The 14,853-nt window shown below is 39.3% G+C and overlaps 1 protein-coding gene across 4 annotated transcripts in view; it reads left to right on the top strand.

Annotated features, from left to right (window-relative positions):
* The window catches only part of hlcs (holocarboxylase synthetase (biotin-(proprionyl-CoA-carboxylase (ATP-hydrolysing)) ligase)), a 61,975-nt gene that overhangs the window by 1,762 nt on the left and 45,360 nt on the right, over positions 1-14,853 (top strand). For all 4 annotated transcript variants that reach the window (XR_011238647.1, XM_069510417.1, XM_020106633.2 and 1 more), the window contains exons 2-5: positions 6,050-6,190; positions 6,588-6,750; positions 7,965-8,986; positions 13,795-13,968. Coding sequence is in view for 3 of the 4 variants with exons in the window: in XM_069510417.1 (XP_069366518.1) it covers positions 6,050-6,190; positions 6,588-6,750; positions 7,965-8,986; positions 13,795-13,968 (1,500 nt within the window). In the remaining variant the exon portion in view is untranslated. The remainder of the gene's footprint in view (positions 1-6,049; positions 6,191-6,587; positions 6,751-7,964; positions 8,987-13,794; positions 13,969-14,853) is intronic.

The raw sequence follows: 14,853 nt of genomic DNA, 5'->3' as shown, positions 1-14,853 counted from the left end.
CAACTTTTACTTCCTCTATATCAGTGGCCCTGAGTTTGACATGTCTGCTTTAGACAGTCAAATTTTATCGTCTTCTCGGTGCTCTGCCAGGGCCCTGACCGACTCTGGTGGGGCCGATCTGAGGACCTCAATAAACCATCCAAGCAGTAGTAGCGACGTGTGGTGTGTACAGAGGGCAGGGAATTAATCAACACGAGCACATTCCCCATCCATTTATTCCCTGTAAAAAAGGTGCTCATGTAGGACCTCGGTTCAGTTAAGTCTTTATTATTCTGTGTGACATTTGGCAGCAAAACTAAACTTCGTTCTAGGCATGGCCATTTTTCTATGATTCATTCTAGGCTTCTTATCCTGCAATAGAAAGCGCTCTCTCTCTCTCTCTTACCTCCACTCACCCACCTCTCCTCTCTTCCCCATTTTTCTCTACTCACTCCAAACAGTCGAGGCAAGTGGCTGCCCACATTGGGTCTGTTTCTGCTGGATTTTTCTTCGGGTTAATGAGGGAGATTGTTATTTTACAAGCTGTTAAAGTGCTTGCTCATTGTGGGGACTGTAGGGTTTCTGTATAATTCTAAGATCTTGACTATTATATATAGAGTGCCTTGAGATAGTGTATATTACGATATGGTGCTATACAGGGACGTCAGCAGCACAGTAAAACATCCAGGGGCTAAGGCTGAGCCCAGAGCACGGGGGGGTTGGTAGATTTCAATATAATTTGGCTCTAGTTGCTTGTTATTGTATTAATAAACTTTTTTATACACTAAACAAGCCTATTTTGTTTCCTAGTTAAGAGAAGAACATGCACCCCAAGATGTACATTATTTCTCCTCTTCTGCAGGCTTGAAAGACAACAAAACACAATGTCACAAATGTGCCCCTGAAAACATTTATCATGTGACCAGTTACACACACTGGGTCAGTGTAAACATAAAAGCACATTGTCTACTCAGCAGTTGGATGCTTATTAACACAAAATACTCCGAATTAGCAAATGGTATTTTCACATTTTGCTGTCAGCGAATGTACGCGCAATTGGGTCCAGATTGTTTTTCACAAGTTTCAAAGTGATTTACTGATAAAAGTGGTGAGTGGCAAATTAATCGGGGCTATAGCCCCGGAAGCCAAAGTCATACAACACCTATGGCGCAAATTGAATTGAAGAACTTCCTCTGAAAGGGCAAAATGTCAAACTTAGGCAATAAAACATTATATCACTATTAAATCAAAATTTACCAAAACAATTATGAATATGCATGTTGTTGCAGTAATTCAAAGATCAGGATTACATTTTCTTTATACAAAGTGCTATTACTATATTGCTTGTTGTCTAATTACCGCCTAATTACCTTTTCTGTTTTTTTTTTCTTGTACAGTTAGAGAAATCTAGTTTCTGTTAGGCTTGAACAAGTTCACTGAAGTCAGGTTGGATAAGTGAAGAGAGGATCTGGATTTGTTAAACTTCATCACAGAGAATACTTGTTCACATATGTAGGTAGATCCAAAGAGAACCAACATTTTCTGAACATGCCTCCTCATGTGTGGAAAGTTGTCCTTTTTGAGAGAAGAATAAAACTCCAGCAGTCTGACATAAAGTGCTCTGCCAGTAGAGTATCAGATTGCAGGTCTTGAAATCGCCCTGAAAACTCACCATGCAGTCCCCCTAACATGGATGAGTATATGTGGAGGGGATCAGCTGATGGTGTGGCTACTCTCAGTTTTTGGCATGTGACTTAGAATGTTACCCTCCAACTGGCTTGAAAGAAACCAAAACCTTCTCATGAAAGGCTATGAAGGCAAAAAGTCTATTTTGCATTACTCGATTAATATAATAATTCATCAAAAATTAAAATTAAAAAACTTGTCTTATTTATATTCATTTAATCATCTTGTCTTAAATACAAACAAATCTGACCAAAAACAAAAATGCACTGCAAAGCATTATTCCACTTATTATATCTAATAAAAATAAAGTAAATGATCTTTTCTCGTTTCAAGTAAAATAAGGTTTGCATTTAAAAACTAAAAGCTTTTGAAAAAACTATAAATAAAGTGCTTAATTTTAGAAAAAATAAATAAAAAGATGTAGTTTGAGTTTCCCCTTTTCTTACTGCACATATAAACAATCTCAACAAAAATTTCATTTCATTTCATTTCAATTCAATTTTATTTGTATAGCGCCAAATCATAATATACATTATCTCAAGGCACTTTACATAGAAGGGTAAGACCTTTAAATCAAAATATAGAGGAACCCAACAGTTCCCACAATGAGCAAGCACTTTGGTGACTGTGGAGAGGAAAAAAACCCCTCATTAACAGGGAGAATCCTCTAGCAAAACCAGTCAATGTGGGCGGTCATCTGCCTCGACCAGTTGGGGTGAGAAAAGAAAACGGGGAAAGGAGATGAGAGATGGGTGGAAAAGAGGGGAGAGAGGGATAGTGGGGAGGGGGAAGTAGGGGAGAGGGGGGGCAAGAAAGACCGGGGACACTTGAGCGCCATCAGATATCAGATCTGACTAGTTAAAAAGTGAACAACAGTGTAAAGGCTATTAATTATTATTGATAACAGACACATTTGATATCATAATGAATTACTGCGATATTGTAATTAGTAATAGTAAAAGTTGTTGTCCTGAGGTTCCGGGCTCAGAGATATCTGAAATGAGAGAGAAAAAGAGAGTGAGAGACTATGGGAGTACAAAGTGAAATAGTCATTGACATAAATAAATGAATGAATGTGGAGGGACAGAGAGAAGTGAAGAAGTGCTCAGTGGATGATGGGAGTTGCCCCAGCAGTCTAGACCTATAGCAGCATAACTAAGTGATGGTTCAGGACTCATCTGATCCAGAACTAACTATAGGCTTTATCAAAAAGGAACATTTTAAGTTTAACTTTAGTTAGTTGGTTCCACAGGAGAGGAGCCTGGTAGCTGAATGCTCTACCTCCTGTTCTAATCTTACAGACTCTTGGAACCACAAGAGATCCTGTGTTTTGTGAACGAAGTGATCTATTTGGATAATATGGTGTTATTAGGTCTTTGATATATGAAGGGGCTTGATTGTTAATAGCTTTAAATGTGAGGAGCAGGATTTTGAAATCTATTCTGAATTTTACAGGGAGCCATCGAGAGAAGCTAAAAAAAATCAACAACTAAACGGCTTAAACTTAACTCTTTGTATCCATTTTCTCTTGTTCAGTGGCGTAAACTCTACCGTGTGCTGCCAGGATTTACTACCGTAAAGACGGAAAAGGCTGTGCAGGGTAATATAAGACTATTGTAAAGATGCAAAAAGTGCAGGTTAAAAATAGAAACACTCCATCTCAATCTAATCCCAGGTCTGTATAGAACGGCTTTTGGATCCGGTCTGGACCGCGATCCCTCTATTGGTGACATATGCTCAATGGTCATGGGCTTTTTTTGTTTCAGCTTGCACTTCACGTGAGTCCATGCTTTGACTGTGCACAGCCACCTTCCTTACGACACACATTGCAAAATTCGATGTATTTTTGTTAGCGATGACGTTTATTATGTCTACGCATCGCCCGAGCCCTACACGTCAGTTCCCTTTTCTTTACTAACGTTTCAGGGGCTCGCACACACAAGCGCACTGCACGCACACAAAACGATGTGCTACCACCTACATATCAGATAGCAGTTGCACATGTCAGCTGCCACCAAAGAAAAAACTATAAAAAACTAATTATCCACTGCCGCTATCAGGATCCACCATCATGATCCAACATCAGCTGCCAACACGAGCATGACATACTGACACTACTTTTGTCTCTTGTGATTTGCCTATTTGCACAGTTGGCATTCCCTGTTCGAACATTAGATTTTTCTTGCTTTTGAAAAAGAAACTTTTCTTATGTCTGTCTTTAAGGGAGTGTCTCAGGGACAGGTAATTTTTTTTTAAACCCTGAGGCATGCAGCTAGGTGCTCTCCTTCAAGCTTGTTCCCAAGGTCAGGTCAAAATTTTATAGGACATGGAGTAATTTTATCATTCCAGATCCCTGTTTTAGCAGTGGTGCACCAGGGCTCCATTTTTTACACAAGGGATGAGCCTCTGACAAAGTGGCATGGCTGGAGAGAGACATCAGGAGCTTAGGAGGAAATATTGGGACTGCTGAGCCTTGAGGAGACAATGGCAAAGGAAGAGTACTTATTACTTGTCCAGAGAGTTTGTATATATGTAGTAGATATACTGTATGTACCATGTCCATCTTGAACCCATACCCTAAACCCAACAGGTAGTGATGTTTTGCTTGGTTTTTGCCATTTCCATGCATTGTACTTCAACAAACTCTTCCTAATAATAATAATACATTTTATTTCGAGGTGCCTTTCAAGTCACCCAAGGTCACCTTACAAAGAAAATAAAAGATTAAATGATCAGAAACAAACTCTTCCTAGAGGATTGATAGCATATCCTTCATATTGGGTAATTTAACCTAAAAACCTCCAAGATGAAAAGTTGCACTCTCATTTCGTTTTGAAACAGGAAGTTCTTCCAACTTGACTATATATCGTTCAATCTGCACTAGTGTCATGATACCCAGATGCTTGATTTGCTACTGATAGCAAGTCATACATTTTGATACCGATCATTTTTTGAGTCGTTCAATCTGAGCCAGTGGCACCAGACTTCTGTAGTAGAAAAAAAAATAAAAAATTGACAAAATTGTCATAGCAGAGGGCCTAATTATTTTGTGAGGTTACCAGAAGTGTAAGACTTCTCCTGTGTTTGAGCTTCAGCACCATGAAATGCCAGACTTACAATGTAATTTATGTTCATTATTTCCGTGCTCAATAAAATTATAGTTTATCTGTGTTCACGCATGTAGATGGGTTTTTGACAATGGATAAGTAGCCTTCATTTTATAGCATATATAATTTGGATTATTGTAAAGATCAAGATCATAACTTGTTAACTTTAATAACGTTAAACAATGTTATTATAGGTACATGTGATAGCTGCTGCAGTGAGGCACTGCAGACATGCCTGCATAGATTGAAAGCAAAGCACTTTTGCCCAGGGCACGCCAGCTGTTGAACAGCAGCAGAACAGCCTTTGTTCGGTGGTGCTCTTCTCCATAAAATTCTCCGCATTCCTTACACAGTTCATAGCAGAGTATGAAAATAAAGTCATCTTTCACCACAGTTTCAATATACGAACTATTGACAACCACGTCACGCAGCCGTTCCATGGCCGTTCACAGCCAGTGCGCCCCGGGCACCATTCATAAAGTACTGATACTAATAAAATTAGTTATCGTAATGTTTTTAATGGCTGGGTAGCGCAATACCTTTCTAGTATTGGCATATCGTACAATACTAATCTGCACTAAATTTCTCACGACCAGATCCAACTGAAATTTGGTTCAAAGACCCTTAAGAGTGTGATGAAAACCTCTTGTGAATGTTGTCCCCGGTTGGTTAAAAATCTTCAGTCTTCAGCTAAAGTAAGTTAAACTAAAATTAACAGCCAATCAGCAATAAACTCAGCCCAAGTATGGCTTCTCTTGCATTTCGTGTACAAGTACACGGCAGCAGTTGTAGTTAATTCAGCCAGTACCCTCCTCTCCGATCTGATCACCAGATGCATGTGGTGTGGTGTGAACACGCACTCAGAGATATCCACTAGTGATCGAATCACAAAACCAAATGTTAATGCCAGTTGTGTACAGGGCTTTAGATTCACAGCAAATACTGAATGCTGAATAAGGTTTTGTAGTGTTTAGTTGAGTAGTATAACTAGCTGATGTAATAGTGGGGATGTTGATGCCTGTGTTTTCTGAAGTTAAAAGTGAACATGATTGTGTACAATTAGATTTTTCAATCATTTGTTTAGTAAAGTGGCTGCAGCCTGAATATTAACATGTTGCTGTAAAGTATAATCATACTACACAGGTTCTACAGAACAGTGCCTTTCTGTGCCTCTGAACATTTCCTGACTTCTGTCAGTAACTATTAATTAATGATCAACAGCCTTGTAATGTTTTGAGGTTGTCTTTTTTTGTTGTTTGTGTCTGTCCTGTCCCCAGGCATGTGATGACCTCAGCAAATGGACTGTGCTGTTGGGGTCCTCTCTGGTTCGTGGTCCACAAATAGAGAATATTTCATTCATCATAGAAGCTACAGGATACAAAGTGGGCTGCCATTCTCGCCACACATCGAATAAGAAAGTAGGCACCACACAAGTTAACGAGTAAACTTGTCAGAGATATTATTATTATTACAGTCTGACCTCAATTCCATTATTCAGTAAAATATATAGCTGAGTGTATGTATTCACATTTATGTATTTATTTCCCCCATTTTAATCACCTATTATGTTTATTTTAAATAGTTTATAATGTCTACTTTCACCAGTCAGAATTAAATATTCTGTTCCCTCCTTACAGCTAATTTATGGAGAAATTATTTTTGAATGCTGAAGCAGCTACCACGAAATTGATGGCTTACTTTTTACAAATCACTTCTGTGATCCAGTACAGTAAATAGGACATAATAAACCTAGCTTTTCCTGTTCTATGGAGCAGTGCAGAGTAATAGCTACCTTGTGGTATGTGTTCTGTACAGGTGCTGAAGTGGTCCGATTATTGTCTTCCTTTGGCCTGCAGCCCTTGCCAGCCCTTCAGGGTGGTGGCTCAGACCACTGTCGATAACTTCAGTCAGCTGGGAGTTGCTTTTCTAGAAGATTGCCTTCAGCTAGAAGATGGACTTATGCCTTCGAAGATAGTTCGTATGTTGCCTTTAATTATATTACAAATTTGCGCTTTTTATAATTTGTTGAAGTTTCATAATGCCTCAGAACACCTCAGCAAGAATAATTTGTAACAAACTTAAATTATTATTCAATTTTTTTTTAAATATATATTTTAAATGGGTCACTTGTAAGAACAAACACAGCGTATTCTCTCCAACTCTGCACCCTGCAAACAAACTAAATGAAAAGGAGACTCAATATTGAGCTTAACTTCATCATTAGTACAGTTGAGTGTTAATGCTTTGTATATGCAGGATGTGTAAAGAGGTAACTGTTTGCTAAAATGTCCAAATATATTATTGATAGGGTTGGGTACTGTTCACATTTGAACTGGTACCGGTACCCAACGGTACTTTACTCTCTCTATTTAACAAATAAAATGCCAACCTTCACCAGGAGACATGATCATTCTAAAAGGTCTCCACTGTATTGGTTTCATATTAAACTTTCGGCCATAATGTTACTTAAAGGGATAATTCACAGAGAAATAACATTTCACTCATTATCTACTCAGCATTTTGCTGATGGAGGGCTGGGTGAATTGTTTGAGTCCACAAAACACTTTTTAGTGTCAGTGGCAAATAGTGTAACCTGGGGAACAATTCTTCAAACAAAAAATAATGCATCCATACAGCTCCTATGGTGTCATCCAAGTTCGTAAGCCCCAACATTCAAATTCAACCAAGAACACAGTTCACACCTGAGATCACTTTTGACTAGCCATTGTTCTGACTGTGCACTGATCAGAAATTAGCTCTGCTTGATCACGTTCCAGGGTTGGGTCACATGCTCTCACTCTCTTTATTTAACGTATACTCTCTCTGTCACTCTCACTCACGTATACATACTCTCTCACCCAGACGCACTCACAGGTACTGTAATTTGGTACTGATAATTAAACATAAATTAGTTCCTGGTAGTATCGGCTTAATTTGGTTGGGACCCTTAAAAGTACAGTGCCCATCCCTAATCATTGAGCAATTTTTTGCTCTCCCCTGTTAGTTGAAAATATTGATGAAGCTAAGTTTAAGGTATTTTCATACCTGATTTACCAATATGTATAATCAATTGGTTACGGTTAAGCCTAACCCAAAGATCTGTCAAAAGAAATACTTGTAATATGTTCTCATGTGCAAAATATAAGTAACCACTGATAATGTTTTTTTTACATTTTTGTGACATTCCTTTAGCTGTTGTCCTCCAAGAATCTACTCTCAGTGAGCTGTTGGAGAAACAATATCCACAGAGCTCAAAGACTGTGACATCACAATGGCTCAAAGAGGGCGTTGTTGAACCTTTACCCTGTAACCTGTTAGCTGACCACCGGCACACACAGAGCCATAAAGGCAGCCTTCTCCTCACCCCACAGGCAAAGAGGAGGACTGAGGACCGAAGAGGATCAGAGCCCCTCCATGGTACCCAGGATAAAAGACTGATTGGTGACTGTGAGGATCATTCCTTGGGGAATCATCATCATATGGAGAGCCATGGACACCACCTCCACTTGTCCAGCTGCAATGAATGTTTGGAGATGGAAAACAGCACCATCCTCTCTGTTAAATATGCCTCAGCTGAAAACATTCCAGACCTTCCTGATGATAACTCAGTTGAGCTAGATAGTGAAGCTAAGACTTTGGATGAACATCAGCAAGACACCGGAGGCTTTTTTAGTCAAATTGGTGGTTTTGACTGTAATAACAAACCACCAAATGTTCTGGTGTACACGGATGGTTGCCAGGAGCGTTTTCAAACTGTTTGCCAAGTTTTATCAGAGTGTATCAACATGGAAAACCATGTAATATATCATCTCCAACCACAGCAGGCCCTGAGCCATCCATGGCTGGAAAACACCAGGCTCCTGGTAGTGGCTGAAGAGGAAGCCCTGACCCCCCAACTTCAGACCTGCTTTCTCACCTACCTGAGCCAGGGTGGCAGGGTCTTGGGGCTTGCATCTACCCTGTGCCCTGCAGGCCTTTGTCTGGAAGTCAGGGAGAGGCAAAGAAAGGTCAGCAGGCTGAACTTCATAAAGGAAGACAGCACAGAGCAGGAACTGAGTGTGTTGGCGAGTGGAAAATTCTATGTCAGGGATACTCAGGGAGGAGGGGAAGTGGAGCTTTGGGGAGAGCTGAAAGGGGAGGTCCCTCATCAGAGGGATATGGTAATCGTCAGAATAACCCATGACCAAGATGGTGGGCAAGCTGTCCTTTGTCAGGTAAAAACATTTGACATTACTCTAAGTGATGATTGTAGCAGTTTACAAAGATAAACATGACTAAAATGTATTTTTCAAATTTTTTATTTGAATTATTTCATTACTGTTATGAGCTAAGACATGAGGCCCAGTCCACCACATAAATTAATATGGCAGTTAATTTATTGATTTACTTGAAATTCTTACCTCTCTGGTTTGAGGTATGCAGTTTAGGTATTTGTGGTGCCACCTATGGGTGAGACTCAAGAGATGTGTATCTCATTCCTCCAAGAACGCATACCAAATTTGGTGTTTTACATCAATAATAATAAATAAATAATGTATAAAGCCTATTTTGCTGTGAAATAAGATGCCAGGTATTGATTAATAGGCCGTAACCATATTCAGCAATCAATATACTATTTCCAGTTATTATTTACGATCTCACCAGAACATATAGTACCAAATTTGGTGGGAGGGGGATGTGTTTGTGGCAGAATATGTCCATGATATAATATATAATTTCCAAAGCTGGCCTGTAGGAGTTTTATTGGGATTTGATTGGAAAAATGCTTAAAGGGGACCATTATTCCCCATATTTTGGTTTCTGATTTTAATTTGGGTCACTACTTGAAAAGGTTTACAGGCTCCAGTGTTCTGAAAACACATTAGTTTCTCCATTCTCTCCCTGTATAAGCTGGAGCAGATGCTCTCAGAGTCTGCCCCCTATCGCTAGAAAGCTGAGTCTGCTCTGATTTGCCATCAGGTCCAGTCTCTTGTGATTGGGCAACTGCTGATAGTGTATATCGGGTGCGGGCCGGTGCCAGCTGAGCTGCCGAGCCACTAAAGCTAAAAACACACTTTGATAATGGTGAATAGTGACAGAGAGGAGCCGGTTGTCCAGATAATTTACAACCAAGACTGGAGCAGGATGTATCAGAGTGGTAAGTAACATTGTTAATGTCTAATTTTTCTGCATTACATGTCCGCTGACCGACTGAATTACATATTACTGTGTTCAGGTGTACTTCTTGAAACAGCCAAAAAATGCACAGAGAGGTGAAAAATATCCTCTGCAAAGAAATACGAAGGGCAACGCTATCTAACAATTAGTACAAGCAGTTTCCCAATTATATTGATAACTTCCTGGTAACAACATCAACATGCAACTGATCTTGTATGTAATGGATTAACGCATATCAGTTTTATTTAATCACATTAAAATTGCTTTTGTTGGTAAAATACTACTTTTTTTAAATCCTTGTTTTATGGTTTGCTGGTATCTGTGACTTGAGCAATTTGACTGATAGTAGAGCAGATTTGACAGATGTGTCAAATACAGCAAAGAAGTTGTATTACCAGTTTGACACTAAATATACTGTTTCTTCTTGGATGAATATTTGTCGAATGCAGTGATGTTGTCTTGACTGTGTTTTTTAAATGATATTTGCAGTGTAAACACAAGTGTCTGTAATTTTTCAAATTGGTGCACATTATCAGTATACTAATTATACACTGCTCCAAAAGATTAAAGGAACAGTTAAATCCCACATCATATCTTGATGAACAAGTGAAATATCTTTACTGATGAACATTGTATAATTTGTTGGGAACAGTGACTGAAAACCAAAATCATCAACCAATTGGGGGCTGGATTCAAAACCAAACCAAAAATTAAAGGAACATTTTTAAATCGCAGACTGATTCAACTTGCGTGAATTTAATCACAGCAACTTTTAGTGTCACTCAGTATTGTGTGTGGCCTCCACGTGCATGTATGTACTCCAGACAGTGTCTGGGCATGCTCCCTAAGAGTCAGTGGATGATGACCTTGGGGATCTCCTCCCAGTCCTGGATCAAGGCATCAGCGAGCTCCTAGACAGTCTGTGATGGTAGTTATATCCAATACATATGCAACGTTATGTATCAGATACACCAATACATATTGTCCCATAGGGAGGAGTTCGATTTTCATCTGGGGAACATGAGGGCCAGTCAATGGCATTAATGTCTTTGTCATTCAGGAACTGCCTACACAGACATCACTCACACCTCCCCAGAACATCACTGACCCACTGCCAAACATGTCATGCCGAATGATGTTACAGGCAGCATAACTTCAGACTCTGTCATGCCTGTCACATGTGCTCAGTGTGAACCTGCTTTCATCTGTGAAGAGAGCAGGGTGCCAATGACGAACCTGACAATTCTGGTGTTCGCTGGCAAATGCCAATTGAGTTGCACGGTGCTGGGCTGTGAGCACAGGTCACACTAGTCTCATGGTCAGTGTCACAACCCGGCTCAACCTACGGCTCAGGGAAAAGAAGAACAGGGGCACCTACTGTCCAGGTGAGGGTCATTTTGTAGAGTTCTGGCAGTGCTCCTCCTGTTCCTCCTCACTCAAAGAAGCAGATACCAGTCCTACTGCTGGGTTGATCCCCTTCTACAGCCCTGTCCAGCTCTCCTTGTGTAACCGTCTCCTGGTATCTCCTCCATGCTCTTGAGATTGTGCTGGGAGATACAGCAAACCTTCTTGCGATCGCACGTTTGGATGTGCCTTCCTGGAAGAGCTGGACTACCTGTGCAACCTGATTGGGCTGCAGGTACAGCCTCATGCTACCAGTAGTGACAAGGACACTAGCAGAACTCAGAGCTAGAGAAGAATCAGTCAGGAAGGATAAAGAGAGAGCAGCTGTCAGTGTCCACCACATGTTAAACCATTCCCTTTTTGGAGGTTGACTTGATTTTGCTTCTTTATTGCAGCAGGTGAAACTGATTCATTATCACTTTTGCTTCATAAATGGACAGATTGATATCCCTGAAATATCCCTGAAATTTAACTGACTTGCTGTTATACTGTCCCTTAATTTTTTGGAGCAATGTATTAGCAGGCAAGATTTTATTTGGAACTCTAATGTCTTATTCTCTTCCCACAGACTTCTCTGACGCTTTGCCTACCGCAGCTTTGTCAGCAGGTCCTGGGGGTGTTTAGAACTCCACAAAAGGGTTGTCATCCCGTCATGTGTTGTCCTTAGGATCAGCCAGGAGTTTCTTGATCTGGCTGGCGAGTATGTTGTGTCTTGTGTTTTCCTGAATCCGCCTTTGTTGTTTAACTTCTGCTCAAAATTTTCATGTTGTATGTAATTGTAAAAGTAACAATAAAACAGTATTTACAACTTACTTTATATGAGGTCTGTTTTGTAACTTGTGAAACACAATTGTGTAGACTGGTTGTCTTGTGGATGTTGTAGCATGTAGTATTTTATTTCATTGGATTTTCATCTCAAATGGAGCCCATTACAATAGTTCGTACTGGCACTATAAAACAAATCTTTGATATTCTGGCAGAAAATATGTTGTTTTGAAGTTTGAAAAATACAGATGTTAATCTGCTCTAACTTTATATCACAAACAAACACTTTTCGTAGTGTGAGTTATTTACACACTCTATAAATATACTTGACTTTGTGCGGTTTTTTCCCGTGGCTGCTATATTTGTAAATATTTAGTTTATAAACTTATGTATTTTTTAACCTAAGAGGTTAATAACACCCAGACACACACACACACACACATTTAGTGACCATATATTCATTTACTTCCCACGTGTGCTTTCAGTGTTCTCCACAACAACTGTGTACCCACAGATTTGGTAGATGATCACAAGGACATCTGTGTGCCAACATGTACCATGTGATGGCTGAACTGTGTTGCCACTGAGACTGTGGGTCCAGGGTTAGTTTAGCATCCTGTGTCTCTGTCCTGTTTTTCATGGTTCTGTTGTGATGTGCTCGATTTGGGGAAAGACAATTTTAGTTGACAGAAATAATTATTTATATATGGTTAAATAACTGGTACACCTTAAACAAAAATGAGATTCAAATACATAATTTGTTAAGGTCCTGTAACGGTAGCTACAGCATGGTTGACTAAAGAGCAGGGTTCATCTGTTTTCACATAACTCCTGTCATGGAGTGTGAAAGTTTCTTTTGTCTGTGTGAGACACTTTCTCACATGCTGGAAATGCTCTGTTTGTTTAAGGTTAGGGGGCGCAGGTGGTCTGAGCGAGGATTTATCCATAATGATCACTATTTTCATGTTAATATTGTAAGTCTGTTAGCCTACATGTAGTCAAACGTGTGCACAAGATGTTTGAAAGAGTAAAAAGCGCTATAAAGGTGAACAGAAACCTTCGGAGAGGCATACTGACAAACTTCCAAAAAGTTGTAGCTGTGTACTCATGTACATCTGAAGTCATATTACTTAGAGGGTGGAAAAAATCTTTGAAAAGCAGTCGTTAACAAAAGAAATGCCCCGCTCCCTGTGTCTCACAGAGATAACCCCATGTATACCACATGCATGAAAATCTAACATTAACAATCAGGAAAAGTCTACCAATTATTAAGTGCATAATAAGTCCCCTTTCATGAGTAACGGCCAATAAATGCTAGCCTAGCCATTTGTAAAGATATTTTGGTTGATGGTGGCCATTTTTATAACCACTCTTGCTCTATTATTATTGAAATGTTGTTCCCCAGGCTGTATGCCAATTTTTAAAAAATAATATTCAAATTAGCAAATCATCCAAAATGGTGGACTTTCATTGTCTAAGAGAGTTTTTTGTGGAGCACATTATTAATAAAATGTATGTGATACCTGATAAATCAAATTCATTTTGATTATTAAAGTAGAAAATTATTATTATAGGGTTAGGGTTATTATTATAATTATTAATAATTAATAATTATTAATATAATTATTAAAATAATTATTATAGGCTGTAAGTTTATTTGTACGGCAATGCTTCAAATTCTGTTCCCTGTCTGCAGGTCCACCTGGAAATTGCACCTGAGAATTTTTCGACTGAAGGTTTTGATGAACTGAAGGTCAGCAATGCACTGCGTTATGAAGTCTTGACAGAAATCCTCATATCTTTGGGACTCAGCTGTGAACTAAACCATGATCTGACTCCAACCCCAGTCCACTTGCTGGCCATCTCTCTGGTAAGAGTCAGAGTCTCTGTCAGTACTTTGTTAGGCTACAGGATTAAAAGAATACAGTAAAACATGCACACTATGAATATTCTTCATCAGTGATGATATCAGTCCATGTTATGTGACTCTCTTGAAGTTGCCTCATAACTATTTTAACCCATGGCTTGTCCAAACGAATGGAGTTTGTCTGGCATTTACACTTATCATTTTTGTAGCAACATGACCCTACTGAGAATAAATAACAGTTCAATTAACTATCATCTTACCATTCATCTACTCATTAACTCATCCATTCATATACACACTTACACGCCAAATGCTCATTGTATCTTTTCTTTCCTCTACATGGCTGGCACCAACTCATTTTCACAGAAAGACGCGTAGTGAGTACCAGATTATTTGTATTGCAGTTAACTGTGGGAGTGACAGCACAGATATTCTACATCCTACACATATGTAAACAATTTGGCCATCTAAATGTATGCAAATATGAGCAGCTGGCTTATAGAAGGTCTGTGAAGGTCAATACAAAGATGTTAGGGCAGTAGGTCTGTCTTTGATCAGCCATCGTATTGACTGAACGCAGTCAGTGCTCCTTTGTTTTTGATAGCATTTGGTTAACCCTGAAGTTAACTATATCTTTTACATGTGCCTACTGAAGGCAGAAAAGAAAGAATTCACCAGTAAGGGGAGTCAGAACACCAGTTTGCTGGCAGTAATATTAGCAGTAAGCAACCCTAGTAATTTCTTAAAGCAACTCTGGAAACATTCCCAAATCTGACCCCTCAACTACTATTGTTTCAATGTATTATTTGAGGAAAGAGCCTGGGTCTCCCATGGAAAAAACAAAATAGTATTAAAGGTTCAGTGTGTAAGATTTAGGTGAAAGGAATC

This window comes from Paralichthys olivaceus, chromosome 15, assembly GCF_024713975.1.
Source record: "Paralichthys olivaceus isolate ysfri-2021 chromosome 15, ASM2471397v2, whole genome shotgun sequence".
Taxonomy (NCBI): domain Eukaryota; kingdom Metazoa; phylum Chordata; class Actinopteri; order Pleuronectiformes; family Paralichthyidae; genus Paralichthys; species Paralichthys olivaceus.
The sequence above is the reverse complement of the archived record's forward strand: the minus strand, read 5'-3'. Positions and strand labels throughout refer to the sequence as shown.